The 16,434-nt window shown below is 44.9% G+C and overlaps 1 protein-coding gene across 1 annotated transcript in view; it reads left to right on the top strand.

Moving 5' to 3' along the window:
• Nucleotides 1-16,176, top strand: part of LOC101930804 (ovostatin-like) — a 54,988-nt gene extending 38,812 nt beyond the window's left edge. Inside the window, exons 22-36 of the mRNA XM_024112989.3 lie at nucleotides 433-484; nucleotides 1,110-1,193; nucleotides 2,463-2,639; nucleotides 2,923-3,004; nucleotides 3,441-3,597; nucleotides 4,087-4,161; nucleotides 6,676-6,841; nucleotides 7,272-7,492; nucleotides 9,293-9,508; nucleotides 9,641-9,765; nucleotides 10,053-10,143; nucleotides 11,817-11,885; nucleotides 13,013-13,115; nucleotides 15,551-15,626; nucleotides 16,082-16,176. Of these exons, the coding sequence (XP_023968757.2) occupies nucleotides 433-484; nucleotides 1,110-1,193; nucleotides 2,463-2,639; nucleotides 2,923-3,004; nucleotides 3,441-3,597; nucleotides 4,087-4,161; nucleotides 6,676-6,841; nucleotides 7,272-7,492; nucleotides 9,293-9,508; nucleotides 9,641-9,765; nucleotides 10,053-10,143; nucleotides 11,817-11,885; nucleotides 13,013-13,115; nucleotides 15,551-15,626; nucleotides 16,082-16,133 (1,746 nt within the window). The 3' untranslated portion in view covers nucleotides 16,134-16,176. The remainder of the gene's footprint in view (nucleotides 1-432; nucleotides 485-1,109; nucleotides 1,194-2,462; nucleotides 2,640-2,922; nucleotides 3,005-3,440; nucleotides 3,598-4,086; nucleotides 4,162-6,675; nucleotides 6,842-7,271; nucleotides 7,493-9,292; nucleotides 9,509-9,640; nucleotides 9,766-10,052; nucleotides 10,144-11,816; nucleotides 11,886-13,012; nucleotides 13,116-15,550; nucleotides 15,627-16,081) is intronic.
• Nucleotides 16,177-16,434: the final 258 nt, after the last annotated feature.

Here is a 16,434-nt window from a genome sequence, read left to right as displayed (position 1 = left end):
TGATCTCAGACTTTGGGGAAGTTCTTTTCCACACATTCGGTGCCTTTGGCCCATTTCTATAGGGATTCAGCAGGGGTGCAGATAACGGGGCAGGATTTGTCCTATGATCTCTAGGGCAGCTACTGCACCAAAGGAAGCTGGAACTGTGACTAGCTCTCCTCAGCTGGGAATTTCTCATGCACATCTCCCAGCTGCCTTCCTGGAGGAGAGGAATGGTACACAAAGAGCAAACGCTGCTGGGTTCCAAGATGGGGAGGGAGTGATGCTGCTGGAATGGAAGAGCAGTCACCTTCACTCAGTAGTCTGGGGGCAGCCTGTTTACAATGCTGCACAGTACAAAGATATGCTTTCCAGCATTATTTTGTTTCTGGTTTCATTGTTCTGTCTATTCCTCTCCTCTTCTTCCTTTTTCACTTCCCTGCTGCCAACCAGCCTGAAGGCATCAAAAAGGAGGTGACCCAGAGCTCTCTCATTTGCACAAAAGGTAAGGACATCTCTCCAAATTCCCTCCTGTAAGGCAGCCATTGCTACAAATTTAGCAAGTGATTGCTATCAGAGAGATTTCCAGATTAAAACACTTTTCAACCAGGGCCCTTCCCTGCCCTGATTAATACCCCTTAGTTCTTTGAAATTGAAAGAGTTGTAGCAATATGTTTCACTCTGTAGTTGTTTGTTTGCTTTTCACATGTCAGTCCTTTTGGATCATTAAAATAATGTGTTTGGTTTCATTTGCAGGCCCTCAGGCAGTAGCACAACCCTATTCTATTCTAATTCTATTCATGGAAGGTAATGGCTAGTGTGTATGTGCACAGCTACCCTTTAATGGATAGAACTAAAACCACTCAACTGTGTATCATAGGGTGTGTCTACATTGCAATCAGAGGTATGAGTGTAGCATATGTAGACTTACCCGAGCTAGTTTAATCTAGCTACAGCAAGTAACAATAGTCGTGAAGCCTGGCAGCACTGGCTAACCACTCGAGTACATATCCAGGATCCCAGGCTTAAATTGTATGACCATTGTTGGAAAGAGGGTACTATAGAAGGGAAAGTTAGTGGTTGAAAAAAAGAGATTTATTATTATTATTATTATTATATCTTACCAATAGGCAGAGCTGTCTCTGAAATGGTGTCTCCGAAGCTGCCAGCAAACCTAGTGCAGGGATCAGCCAGAGCTTCTTTTTCTGTCCTCGGTAAGTTTAACGTTTATACTAAGAATAAAGGTCTTGATTCTCCCCTGGCCTTAACCTTGTGTTGTCACTGACACCAGTGCAAAACTAGTGTAGAGTGGGTGTACAATACTGTCATTCTGAATTGTTAGCATTTCACATCTGCTTTGCAAAGCTGTGCATAACTATAAGAGCTGGTCCAAATTTTTCCAACAAAATATTTTTTCCATTGGAAGATGCTGATTCAACTAAATTAAAACATTCTGCAGGACCGTATAATTTTGACGAAAAAATGTCAAAACATTTTGTTTCAATAAAGATCAGCCTTATCGAAATGAAAGGAATGTTTTGATAATGTTGAAATAAAATGTCATTTCGATTTTTCTGAAGCAAAACTTAGGAGTTTCATTTTGTGGGAAATCTTGAAATTTCATTTTTTCATTCCAATTTGGAATGAAAAGAAAATTGGTATTTCAGAATTTCCCATTGAATGGGAATTCCAGGATCTGAGCAGCTCCAATAACTACACAAGATGCAAAGCAGTGGAAATACTGAACCCTGGGAACTGTTGATCTGAAGTTAGTAAGCATAATTTTGAACTGAGTCTGGTTCTTTAAAAAGTATCTTTCTGGCTCAATGTGAGGTGCAGTGCAGCTGGCCCCAGTGACCACATTGGAGAAGTGAATCCTAGCAATGACATATCCACGGGCCAAATGCTGTCTCAGCTAAGCCCATGAAACTCACTGAAAGTCAGTCACTTTGAAATTGCAGCATGGGCAGAATGTGGCTTTTAGAACACAGCCTGTTTTTTAAAAGGGTAGGAGCTATTTCTCAGCTCCCAACTCAATACTGATGTTCAGATGTTCTTTTCTCTTGATTCCTATTTCCTTAGAGCTTCCCTATTTGTCTTATTTGTCTGCAGCTCTATATTTAAAAAAAAAAAAATGGCCTAAGAAACCACCCATGTGGAGAGATGTGGAGATTTTTAAGGCCCGGCTTGACAAAGCCCTGGCTGGGATGATTTAGTTGGGAATTGGTCCTGCTTTGAGCAGGAGGTTGGACTAGATGACCTTTTGAGGTCCCTTCCAACCCTGATATTCTATGATTCTATGATTCTATGTGGCAATTTCTCTTTCTCCCCCAGGCTTTGGGTTCTGCACTGTAATTTCTCTGTCAGTCACAGTCAGTATCTGTCTGCAAATTCATAATCTGGTAAAATAAAACAGTGTATGCTGTAATGTATTAAATACCAACGCCAAACTCCACTGACCCCCTCTGTCTCCCAATCCTCAGGGGACCTTCTGGGCATGGCCATGAGGAACATGGAGAATCTTCTCCAGATGCCCTATGGCTGTGGGGAGCAGAACATGGTCCTGTTTGCTCCCAACATCTACATCCTGGACTATCTGAATAAGACAGGGCAGCTGACTAAAGAGATCGAATCCAAGGGCATTGGATACTTAACGAGCGGTGAGAAGTTTAAGATTCCTCCAACTAATCCTGTGGCCGATTTTGCTGAAATGCCATTCTAGTTCCAGTGTACATGCAATAGTTATTGATGGCTTAGATAGCCCCAGAGGTGTGCATGATGGTACATTACAGGACACAAGCCATTAGAATTCATAGCCAGTGAAATCACTCACTAAAACTGTTTTTATTCTTCAGTCCAAATCTCTTCAGCCTCAATTTATCAGAAAACAAAACAGGTCCATTACTGGGGTTAGAAAATATGTTCTCCTTGTTATGGTTCCAGGGTACCAGAAGCAGCTGTCATACAAACACCCGGATGGATCCTACAGTTCGTTTGGGACCAGAGATGTGGAAGGGAGCACCTGGTGAGAGCTGGAAAGCTGTTTAGGGTCCTGGGATAGGAAAGAAAGCTGTTTATGGTGTGGAACGGGAATACCTCAATAATCTGGGAGAGAAGTGCCAGCAGGCAGGCTGCTGACTCAGGGGGGTCACCTCTATGGCACTGGTTACTAGGAATTGCTCTGCTGAGGGAGAGTTCTATGGGTCAGGAAAATGAGCCTCGAAACATGGTGCCTCCTCTACTCAAAGTTCTCTCAGTCCCATCTGTGTGTCTAGTGTGCAGACTTCTGCAGCTAGCACTGCTTGCCAGGCGTTAGTCATGGGGAAAATCATGGAGTGGAGGTTTAAATGAGACCAGATTGGGCTCTGGATTCTGCCTCCTCCAACTATCCCTGTGGAAGGTGGTAGCAGAATAAAGAGATATTCACTGCTCCTCACTCCTGCTGTGTGGTTCCCTTGCAGGCTCACTGCTTTCGTATACAAGTCTTTTGCTCAAGCCAAACGCTACATCTATATTGATGACAATGTCCAAACTCAAACCCTGATCTGGCTGGCAAGTAAACAGATGCCAGATGGCTGCTTCCAAAATATTGGGAACCATTTCAACAATGCCTTGAAGGTGAGTGATCTTAGCTTTCTCCCAAGCTTCCAGTCCTGCCACAGGGATAGAACAGTCCAACCACTGCCAAATGCTATCCTTATCCCCAAATGTTCAGCCCTGTCATTGGGATAAGATGCCCTCTAGCAGCTGTCCCATAGACAGAATATAATTCCGACTAGTACTGATAATCAATGCAATTGAAACGGGTGTGTTTATAAGCCAAAGGTTCTGGGTTTTATTCTGCAATTCTGCATATATGCATTTATAACTAAGGACCACGGGGCCATATTCTGCTGTATTATACAAGTGTAAGCTCTGAGTAAACCTACTGATTTGGACTGAAGTCCTTCTGCCTTTATATTGGTGTAACCAAGAGTAGAATTTGACCCCGTGTTTTTTGTAGATTCCTTATAATGTCTAGTCTGGTTGGTAGTTGAGTATTTCACTTGTATACATTTTGGTTTAGCTGGGGCATATTGACCTCCTTTTTCCTTGTGTTCTGCTCAGGATGGAGCAGAAGATGGACTTTCACTCACAGCCTATGTCACTGCAGCATTGCTTGAGGCCGGACTCCCCAATTCGGTATGAATTAAGTGCTACCCTGACTTATTAGACTGGTCAGTCATATGTCACAAACAGCAAGGAAGTGAGAATCTGTGCCTCATCTCTACTCTTGAGTGAGGTCTTAAATACTGGCTTTTGCACACTGAGTTTCTATATGGCCATCTCAAGGGGTCTGTACCCAATTATGTAACAGAATTATTAGGTGTAAATGGCCTCACAAATGCACTGGATACTTAATGCATGATATCAATTAGTCATGTCTTGTGTCCCTAGTTTAACTGCAGTTTTGTATTCACACATAGGTAGAAAATCTTAGCTCTCAGCAACAGTACAGTTGTGTTAGAAAACAGAGTTCCTTAAAGGCAGAATCCAACTCAATTTTTTTTAGTGTACACTATACAGCTGTTCTAGCTTCTAGCCTTGCAAACTCATTCTAGGACCTTAGCCTCAAGCTGTGTTTTCATTTTTAAACATCATAATTGCAATGGAGAGGAAAAATGTGGTCTGGGTGCTAGCCTGGGACATGGGAGGCCTGAGTTCAATGCCCTGCTCTACTACAGACTCCCTGCAAATCACTTCATCTCTCTGTCTCTCTTCTAAAATGGGGATGATGATGATGATGATGATGATGACATAAAAATGGCCATACTGGGTCAGACCAATGGTTGCTCTAGTGCAGGATCCTGTCTCCCAGCAGTGGCCAGTTCCAGGTGCTTCAAAGGGAATGAACAGAACAGGGCTATTTTCAAGTGATCCATCTCCTGACAGCCAGTCCCATCTTCTGGCAGTCAGAGGTTTAGGGACACTTAGAGCATGGGGTTGCATTCCTGACTATCTTGGCTAATAGCCAATGCTGAACCTGTCCTCCATGCACTTATCTCATTCTTTTGTGAACCCAGTTATACTTTTGGCCTTCACAACATCCCCTGGATATGAGTTCCACAGGTTGACTGTGTATTGTGTGACGAAATACTTCCTTTTGTTTGTTTTAAACCTGCTACCTATTAATTTTATTGGGTGACCCCTAATTATTGTGTTATGTGAAGGTGTAAATAACAATTCCTTATTCACTTTCTCCACACCAGTCATGATTTTATAGACATCTATCATATCCCCCCCCTTAGTTGTCTCTTTTCCAAGCTGAACAGTCCTTTTAATCTATCCTCATATGGAAGCTGTTCCACACCGCTAATCTTTTTTGTTGCCTTTGTCTGTACTTTTTTCCATTTCTCATATATATTTTTTGTGATGGGGCAACCAGAACTGCAGGCAGTATTCAAGACGTGGGCATACCATGGCTTTATATAGTGGCATTAAGATATTTTCGGTCTTATTAACTATCCCTTTCCTAATGGTTCTGAATGTTCTGTTGGCTTTTTTGACTGGCACTTCACATTGAGCAGATGTTTTCAGAGAACTGTCCATGATGACTCCAAGATCTCTTTCTTGAGTGGTAATAGCTAATTTAGACCCCATCATTTTGTATTTATAGTTGGGATTATGTTTTCCAATGTGCAGTACTTTGCATTTGTAAACACTGAATTTCATCTGTCATTTTTTTGCTCACTCATCTACCCCTTTTTTTAGATAATTTATGAATATGTTAAATAGGACTGGTCTCAGTAAAGACCTCTGGGGGACACACTATTTACCTTTCTCCATTCTGAAAACTATGTATTACTACTCTTTGTTTCCTATCTTTTAGCCAGTTACTGATCCATGAAAGGGCCTTCCTTTTCTCATAGGGATGTTGTAAGGATAAATACAGTAAAGATTGTGAGGCACTCAGATACAATGGTGGTAGGGACCAGATAGGGACCCAAGAAAGACAGTAATAAAACATTCTCCAGGATCAAGTTGCTTCTTTAGTTACACCGGTGCAATCCCGTTATCACCATATTAACACTCACCAGATGTATCTGTGACTGTGCAGGTGGAAGATAGTTAACAAGTCCCTTGTTGATGTATGAGCCGGAATAGAGTCCAGTTCATTCATCTAGAGTTGGAATAATTCTGCAAGTCTGACGGAAGTGAAAATTTATTTTTGTCACTAAAGTCAGCAAATTAATAATAATAATAATAATAATAATAAAAATAATGCCTATCTCTAGTATCACCCTTTTCATCAGCTGATCTCAAACTATTTTACAAAAAGGGCACTATCATCCTCCTCCTTCTACAGATGTGAAAACGGAGGCACAGAAAAACAAAGTGACTTAGTCATCAAGCTGGCAAGAGGCAGAGCTAGGAATAAAACCCAGGCCCCCCTAGGCCTAGTCCAGCATGTGTGTTGGTAAGAAGGTGCCAGCATGTGTGTTGGTAAGAAGGTGCCATTTCTTCAAGGTCACTTTTCAGAAAAGACCTCCTCTTTAAGAGATCTTCCTTCACTCTGCAGCCCCTTTGGAAGTGAACATGCCATATGCTCAGCATGAGATTCCAGTGATGGATGATTAAAGAACAGTTGAAATCTTTAAGGAGAAGCTGATGCACTAAACTGAATACCAAACAAACATAACACATTTTTATTGATAGCACACAGTGGTCCAGAATGGTCTGTCCTGCTTGGACTCTGCATCTGTCAGGAATGTGGACAATGTTTATTATCAAGCTCTCCTGGCTTACGCTTATGGCTTAGCTGGTAACAAGGAAAAATTGAGATTCTTCTTGAAGGAACTGGACAAATCGGCTACAAAAGTTGGTGAGTGTCATTTGAGTTTTCCCATGAGATAGCCATTGAGAGTGGTTTGAGAGCGGAATAGCTGGTGGTATGAAAAACGTCAGTCTTTGATGTCCGGCCCCTGCTATCTTCCCAACCTGGGTTGGACTTATCTCCAAAGTGGAATATGAATTCTGTGAATATCTCTTTACTTTGTGGCCTATGCAGAAGGGGAAACTGAGGCCTGATGTTCTTGCAGCTTCATTTTCTTTTCTTTGTATAGACCCCTGTTTGCACTCCTCCCCTTCTACCACTCCCTCTCTCTGGAAATAGATCCTGGGTCTCTGCATGACAGAAGGATGGGAGCAAGGGACCAGCACTGGGAATTCAGTTGTATCCTCCACGTGGCAGCATTGCACATTAACCACTAGGTTACTGATAAAGCTCCTCATAATCTCCTTTCTCTTCTCAGGTGGCTCAGTGCACTGGGAACGGAAAGAGAAGCCCTTGGCAGAACAATTCCCCTCCTTCAACTCCCGTGCTGCCTCTGCTGAGATTGAGATGACCAGCTATGTGATACTGGCGCTGCTCCAGAGACCCTCCCTGACTCAAGAGGAGTTATCATACGTAGCTCAGATTGTGCAGTGGGTCGCTAAACAGCAGAATCCATATGGAGGCTTCTCCTCCACACAGGTGAATATTGCTTCTGTTCAAAGGAATAGACCCTGAAAATAGTCAAGCTCTCAAGCTGGATCCCCTTGTGACGGGTTGGATCACAGAAACCCCCTTGGGAGCTGCCACCCGATGTGCAAAGACTACCCCTGCTTCTGTTTTCCCTGCCAGCTCAGGACTCCAGGACCCTGTCTTGCTGAGCCAGACACTCCCGTCTGGCTCCAGACACAGACCCAGGATCTGAATCTCCTGTCCCAAAGCTGCAAGTTTACCTGAAAACAGCTCACAGCTTGTCTTTAGCACTCAGATGCCCAACTCCCAATGGGGTCTAAACCCAGATAAATCTGTTTTACCCTGCATAAAGCTTATGCAGGGCAAACTCATAAATTGTTCGCCCTCTATAACACTGATAGAGAGATATGCACAGTTGTTTGCTCCCCCAGGTATTAATACATACTCTGAGTGAATTACTAAATAGAAAGTGATTTTATTAAATACAGACAGTAGGATTTAAGTGGTTCAAAGTAGTAACAGAACAAAGTAAGTCACCAAGCAAAATGAAATAAAATGCGCAAATCTATGCCTAATCAAACTGAATACAGATAATCTCACCCTCAGAGATGCTTCAGTAAGTTTTTTCTCAGACTGGACACCTTCCAGGCCTGGGCACAATTCTTTCCCCTGGTACAGCTCTTGTTGCAGCTCAGGTGGTAGCTAGGGGATTCTTCATGATGGCTCCTCTCTCTCTCTGTTCTCTTCCCCCCTTTATATATCTTTTGCATAAGGCGGGAACTCTTTGTCTCTCTGGGTTTCCACCCCCCCCTCACTGGAAAAGCACTAGGTTAAAGATGGATTCCAGTTCAGGTGACATGATCACATGTCACTGCAAGACTTCATTACTCACTTGCCAGCACACACATATACAGGAAGACTCACAGGTAAATACAGCCATCTGCAGACAATGGGAGTCATCAAGATTCCAAACCATCATTAATGGTCCACACTTTACACAATTACAATAGGCCCTCAGAGTTACATTTTATATTTCTAGTTTTAGATACAAGAGTGGTACATTTATACAAATCAGATGATCATACTCAGTAGATTATAAGCTTTGTAATGATACCTTACAAGAGACCTTTTGCATGAAGCATATCCCAGTTACGTTACATTCACTTATTACCGTATTTTCTCTAAAACTATCTCAGTTACATTATATTGACTTATTATCAAGTTTTTATAAAACCATATAGACTGCACAACGTCACACCCCTTACCCCTCCACTGCTGGGAGGGTGTTCCTAGAGGGGACCCAGGGATTCTGAAACTTCCTTCTCCCATTGTTCCAAAATAGCCCAAATCTGGTGCAAAAGCCATTTATCTGACAGGGGTTTTGGAGCAGGTGGAGAGTATGGTCCTGGAAGCGGGAGAGTGGGATGCTTTTTAGGAAATGATTCACCAGCTGACTGAGCTAATTTGTTCCATTGTCTTTAATGCTACTGGGTGTCTTGTGCTCCTGTAACATTAATTGTCAGGGCATAGAGAGCTCTGCTATAGATGTCTTGGTAACCACTATTTACATCTAAGGAAATGATGATTTGCCTGAGTTCTCACAACAAGTCAGTGGCAATCAGCAATAGAATGCAGGTGTCCTAATTCAGTTCAAGCCACAAAACCACCTTGTCTCCCACTCCACTCCTTCCATTATATCCCAGAACAAGAGGTGACAGGCTCTCTGGGGAGTATAGGAGCTGTACCAATCTTATGCATGATAACCCATTGGAGACTCTTTCTAATGAGGGGTCATGTTGTACTTTACAGGACACTGTTGTCGCTCTCCAAGCACTAGCCCAATATGGGTATCTCACCTTCTCAAAGGATGGTAAAAACACCGTTGAGATCAGCTCCAAGGAACTTCTGAAGCAGGTTTTCCAGGTGGATAACAGGAACCGCCTACTGCTGCAGCAAGTGTCCCTGCCCAGTCTCCCAGGGAATTACAGCGTGGAAGTAAAAGGCAATGGCTGTGTCTATCTGCAGGTAAATAAGGCTTCCAGTCCTTTCAGCTGATAACTCAGGAGATCTCCTCTCCTTTCCCTTCAGCAGGACTGCAGCATTACAGCAGGTGATGCAGGGGCTGCTTTGCTACATGACAGTTTTTATCTCTTCTAGACAACCCTGAGATACAACATCTACCTTCCTCAAAAGGCCTCTGGGTTCTCTCTCTCCGTGGAGACAGTGAATGGCTCCTGTGTAGGCAGCTTCCTGCCAAAGTTTGACCTTGTCCTCTCAGCCAGGTAACCCCTTCCCACTGCCCTGGCTCTCTGGATGCCACATAGGGTAATGTGTCAAGGGAGGGATTTAAAAAGAGCACACTGTAGCATACCATTGTGTAGCTGCAGTAAGGCATGCAGGACCTTCTGCTGAATGACACTGACTCCTATTGCTAACCTTTCCATTCACTGATATAAGTGAATGGCAAGAAGGGCCCTACAGTTCAGTGAGATTTCATAGGCAATTTGTGCATGTCATTGTGTTTCCTCCCCAAACACAATCCAGACTGACTCAGTCTCTCTCATTTCAGTTATGCTGGGAAGCGCAGTACCTCCAACATGGCCATTATTGATGTCAAGATGCTCTCGGGCTTCGTCCCTGTCAGATCGTCCCTGCAGAAGGTACACGAAGGGAATGTTGTCAGTAAGCCACCCAAAGGGTAGTGGGGGTTAGAGGATATTACACCAGGGACTGGTTAAGAAGAAGAGCTGAGTAGGAAACTGGTGTCCTGAGCCATGTGGAGAATTCAGTTAAACCACTTGGGCCAGGGATCTAGCCACATCCCCCGTGCTTTAGCTGCTCATTTGATGAAGTGAGATTTACACAGTAACTTCTCCTGGAGAGGTTAAATGTACTTGGCCTTTGCCACTGTGCCTCATTATCCATGTGATGTATGTGGTTCCCCAGGTCTACCTGGACACCTTGCCATGTTATGTTGCCAATATATGTGTAGCACAGTTTAACAAACATGGAAGAATTTATATTTCCCTTTCCCCCCTCTGTCTTGTACTATCTAACCCCCCAGGTTATGATTCATAGATTACAGGATCAGAAGGGACCACTGTGATCATCTAGTCTGACCTCCTGCATAACACAGGCCAAAGAATTTCACCTAGTATTCCTGTATCAAGGCCATATCTTGTGGTTAAGCTAAAGCTTATTTCTTAGAAAAATACCCAATCTCATGCTAAAGACTTCACGTGATGGAGGATGCAACACATGCCTTGGTAAATTGTCCCAGTGGTTAATATCCCTCACCGTTAAAAATGTGCACCCTATTGGTAGCCTGGATTTATCTAGTTTCAGCTTCCAGCCAAGGACTCTAAGGCAGTGTTTCTCAACCTTTCTGATACCAGGGAGTGGGTTGCTGCCTTCCTAAACTGTCTCAGGGAAATCTCAGGGATCACTTACCCTGGTCCTTGAGAAACACTGCTCTAAGGCATTTTACACAAAGACATCAAGTAGGGTGGGATTTACACCTGAATGAATCCAGTAATAGGCTCAAATCCCCAGATCAAACACTCTCCAATCTGGGCTGGGAGTGGGCTTTCAATCTCAGGCCCATCTCCAGATGGCCATCTTTCAACAGCAGCTGTGGCTGGCATATACCACAGAAATATTTTGAATGTCTAACTATGCAACTTAACTGCTAGGGAAGTGAAAAGAGGAGGTGGGATGTGATCGAAAGCATTTCTTCTCAGAGCCTGTTCATTCCCTGTCTGCTTTTCTCTGTGTATGTGTGTGCATTTAGACCACATTTATCACCCTGGGATTGGGTTTATCCTTTCGGGCTGGAGCTGTATGAAATCCAGAACTTGTCTTTGGCAGTACTTTGCATGGAATTTTTTTGCACTCTCCACATTTTCCATTTGGGAGCAGTTAAAACAAAATTGTTATTTTTTTTTAGCCTTTTTTTGCCCCCTTTTTTTTTTTGCCTATTTTCATAGTGGAACTATTTTGCTCAAACAGCTACCTTGTGTTAAAGACATTGCACTTTTCACTAGAAAATCGGTCAGATTGAGTTGAAAAAATGGTAACATGCAAAAATTTCCATTAAAATGGGTCCAATTTTGAATTCATAATAACATTTTAAATAGAAAAGTTGAATGTTGAGAAGTCCTGTGTTTTATTATAGTGATTATTTAATACTCCTCAGGACTTCTGCAATAAATTCCACTTTTTGTATTACCAATCGTGACCACTAGACGTCACTGTGGCACCACAGACATGCTGTTTGTGTAGGTTTGGGGATGTCTCTTGTGTTTAAAGTTGGTATCATTTGTCTTCTTTAAAGCTTCAGGATGATCGTAAGGTGATGCAGGTGGATACCAAGCACAACCATGTCTTCTTCTACTTGGCAAATGTAAGTTTGGGGAAGAATGTGCCTTATTTTTTTAGTTTCTGTAAAATTTGGAACTTAAAATGCACTCCTAAATAAATGAAACAACACATCATCAGCCAGCCTGTGTTTATTGTTTTTTGCAGAGAGACTTATGGTGTCTGTTGCCATCTAATATAATTATGAGAAAAATGATTATGAAAAATTATGACATTTATGAAAATTGTGGGAAATTATGACAAATTATGAAAAATGATTAGGGGGCTGCGGCACATGACTTATGAGGAGAGGCTGAGAGAACTGGGCTTGTTTAGTCTGCAGAAGAGAAGAATGAGGGGGGATTTGATAGCAGCCTTCAACTACCTGAAGGGGGGTTCCAAAGAGGATGGAGCTCAGCTGTTCTCAGTGGTGGCAGATGACAGAACAAGAGGCAATGGTCTCAAGTTGTAGTCAGGGAGGTTTAGGTTGGATATTAGGAAAAAGTATTTCACTAGGAGAGTGGTGAAGCACTGGAATGGGTTACCTAAGGGGGTGGTGGAATCTCCATCCTTAGAGGTTTTTAAGGCCCGGCTTGACAAAGCCCTGGCTGGGATGATTTAGTTGGTGTTGGTCCTGCTTTCAGCAGGGGATTGGACTAGATAACCTTCTGAGGTCTCTTCCAACCCTAATATTCTATGACTCTATGATTCTATGATTCTAATTGGTAAGGTGGGCTGTTCAGATGACTTAGTCACACTATATAAATCCATTTAGAATAATGGCAATTAAATTATGCCTGTTTTTCTGTTGTCCCTGAGACCTACAAATGAGTACAGTATAATGCGCAATACAACAGCAATATAGTGCCATTGAAAGGGAGCTCTGTGCATTTATTATTAATCTTTATGGAAGAGCCGCACATTTCCACAGCATTTTACACACATATATAAACCTCCATCCCTGTCCCTAAAAGGTGATGGTCTAAATAAAACACAGCACTTTAAAGTGGGATTTGAAAAATTAGAGAGAGGGCAGCTGGCAGAAAATAGAAACTGTTTATGCGGGGACGTGGAAAGAGAGAGAAGGGCTTAGAAATCTCTGCTCAGAGCTATTCAGTGAAGTAGATATTAAACAAAACAAAGTCTGATGCATTTTTTCTGTCCAATTTCCAGGTAACTCGGGAGGAAATCAGTTTCTCTTTCTCGGTTGAGCAAAACCTTCCTGTGTCTGATATCAAACCTGCTTCAGTGCACTTCTATGACTATTATGAAACAGGTAGGCCTCCCTGAACCTGAGAAGAGAGCTAGTGAATCAAGAATTAGCATGACCCAGGCTGCTGAATGACTGTAAAATCTGATGCATTTCCCCAGCTGCTCAGATGCAGGCCTCTCTTTCCATTTCTGCATTTGCCTTTTTTCTCTCTCCGAGCAACTGAGAGTGGGAAGTGAGGCTTCAGTTTTTACTGATTTAATCAGCATTTACTGTTTCTACCAATTCTCGGAGGTTATGATACATAGGGTTACCATACGTCCTCTTTTTCCTGGACATGTCCGGCTTTTCGGCAGTCAAACCCCCGTCCGGGGGGAATTGCCAAAAAGCCGAACATGTCCGGGAAAATGGCGGCTCTGCTCCTCCCCGACTCTTCGGCTCTGTTTAAGAGCCAGGCTGCCCGAGCGCTACCGGCTTCGGGCAGCCCCGTGCAACCAGACCCTGCGCCGCCGGAGACCGGGAGGGGAAGTGCCCGGCTGGGGGCGCAGGGTCTGAAGGCAGGGGGGCTGCCCGAAGCCGGTAGCGCTCGGGCAGCCCGGCTCTTAAACAGAGCCGAAGAGTCGGGGAGGAGCAGAGCTGCGGCGGCTGGAGCCTCCAGCCGCCGGGGCTCTGTGTAACTGACACAGTGTCAGTTACACAGAGCCGCAGCCGCTGGAGGCTTTGCTCCTCTTCGGCTCTGTTTAAGAGTCGGGCTGCCCGAGAGCTACCGGCTTCGGGCAGCCCCCATGCCTCCGGACCCTGCGCCGCCGGAGCCCGGGAGGGGAAGTGCCCGGCTGGGGGCGCAGGGTCTGGAGGCACGGGGGCTGCCCGAAGCCGGTAGCGCTCGGGCAGCCCGGCTCTTAAACAGAGCCGCGGCGGCTGGAGCCTCCAGCCCCCGGGGCTCTGTGTAACTGACACAGTGTCAGTTACACAGAGCCAAAGAGGAGCAAAGCCTCCAGCCCCCAGGGCTCTGTGTAACTGACACAGTGTCAGTTACACAGAGCCGCAGCCACTGGAGGCTCTGTTTAAGAGCCGGGCTGCCCCAGCGCTACCGGCTTCGGGCAGCCCCCGTGCCTCCGGACCCTGCGCCGCCGGAGCCCGGGAGGGGAAGTGCCCGGCTGGGGGCGCAGGGTCGGGAGGCACGGGGGCTGCCCGAAGCCGGTAGCGCTGGGGCAGCCCCGCTCTTAAACAGAGCCTAAGAGGAGCAAAGCCTCCAGCTGCGGGGGCTCTGCTCCTCTTCGGCTCTGTGTAACTTATACAGTGTAAGTTACGCAGAGCCGCCGGAGCCCCGGAGGGGAAGTGCCCGGCTGGGGGCGCAGGGTCCGGAGGCATAGGGGCTGCCCAAAGCCCGAGCGCTACCGGCTTCACGGTTTGCTGGGCAGCCTCCAGACCCTGCGCCTCCGGCTGGGCGCTTCCCCTCCCGGGCTCCAGCTGCGCTGGGGAAGCGCCGGCTGGGGGCGCAGGGTCTGGGGGCTGCCCGGGAAACCGTGAAGCTGGTAGCACTGGGGCAGCCCTTTCCCCCTGGCTGGGAGTGGGAGGGAGGAGGGGGCGGAGTTAGGGTGGGGAAGGGGTGGAGTTGGGGCGGGGCTAGGGGTGGGGAAATGGGCGGGGCCAGGGCCCGTGGAGGGTCCTCTTTTTTTATTTATGAGATATGGTAACCCTATGATACAGCACACTGGGCCCAAGAGGGGTCATTGGGAGTTCTCTCTCTCCCCCTTCTTGTTTAATTTGAATACAAAGAAGGATGAACAGTGGCACTCCCAAGAACTACTTATTACAAGCCACTACAGGGACATTTGCCCTTTACCTGATTCAATGTGTGGCTTAGCCCTTATGCCACAGATTTGGCATGATGGTAAAAATAAATGACCCAGGGTGAGCATTTCTCTCTTGTCTAGTCTGGCCTGGTTCACCCACCAACCGTATCATTGCCATAATAGCTAGCAGCTAAGTAATCATGGTTGTATCAGAGAGACAATGTGGGTGAAGTAATAGCTTTTATTGAACCAACTTCTGTTGTGTCCGTCATCATGGAGTACCAAAAGCTATAGTTACCATTACACATTAAGGTCCCATGTTGTTTGCCCAGCTTTGGGATAAACACCGGGAACTGTCTCTGCCCAGATCAGTAGAGATGTCCAGAGGATGGGAGGGTATATTCTGCTTCCTGTGATTGTGCACAGTACCATTTGATCAACATAATTAGCATCAGAAATGGCTCCTGTGGTCACGGATAGTCCTCCCTTCTGAACATTGTCAGTGGGCCCAATGGAATGCATTGGGCACTGACCGTGCATTCTAAATCAGCCATGGAAACATGTCCCTAGACAGCTGGGGAGGCCACAACAAGATCCATTGGATGCTGGTGTATCTGGAATATGTGTTAACCACAGATGTGCATGCACTGGGTTTGGAGCGATTTGTCATTGGAATATGGATATGTTCTTCCTTTTCTTTTCCAGACGAGTACGCTCTTGCTGAATACAATACACCCTGCAGTCAGGCTTCAAGTGAAAACCTGCTAGGAGTCAGGAAAAGGTAACTGAGAGCAATAGACACTTGATAGGTGCGAATGGGGAAAGAAGAGCATAAGAGAGTTGGTTCATTGTGGAGAGGAAAATGGAAAGTAGAGAGCTGGATGTGGGATAAATCCACACACACTGTTGTGGATCAGGAAAGCCTCATCTCTGCCAACACTCCCAAAGATCCATTCTGGATTTTACCTTCATTCCCTTGAGAGCATTGCCACAGTTGCTGGTCTGTCCTAGCAAAGTTGAGACTGTGTGCTTAGTCACGGAAACCCTCTCCCACCCAGGTACCCAGGTGCACACTATACGTAGGTGTTTCTTTTAGAAGACTGGATTCCTGGAAATCACATTTCTGGCAACAAATTCCTCCCAAAATTATAATTTTTAGAGAGAAAAATAATGTCTGCATGAAAAAAAAAAATCCATAGATTTTAATCACTCTCCTTTTTTTTCCTTTTTCACCAGGAGAAATGACAGCTGTGAAAATAGGATTTTAGATCCTCACTGCCCTGAGTGATTGAGTTTGGATAGGGCCATTTCAATAAATATCACACTCCTAATCACAGTGTGTGTGTGGATTGATTAATTTTAATGAGGTGACACTGACACCCCTTCTCAAATGTTGTTGATTCAGGTAAGGGAGAGTTCTGTTCACACAGATAATTGTCCATCCACAGCCAACAGGGCCCCTTGGCTGGCAGTTACTTCTTGGCTGGTTTGCCTTCAGCTCAGGACATCGATTTCTTAGGTGCCCAGAAGAATTTCATTGATAGCTCTTTTTGGGCTCCTCACCCCTTTTAGGGGAGTTGAAAGAGGAA

This window comes from Chrysemys picta, chromosome 1 (assembly GCF_011386835.1).
Source record: "Chrysemys picta bellii isolate R12L10 chromosome 1, ASM1138683v2, whole genome shotgun sequence".
NCBI lineage: Eukaryota > Metazoa > Chordata > Testudines > Emydidae > Chrysemys > Chrysemys picta.
The sequence above is the reverse complement of the archived record's forward strand: the minus strand, read 5'-3'. Positions and strand labels throughout refer to the sequence as shown.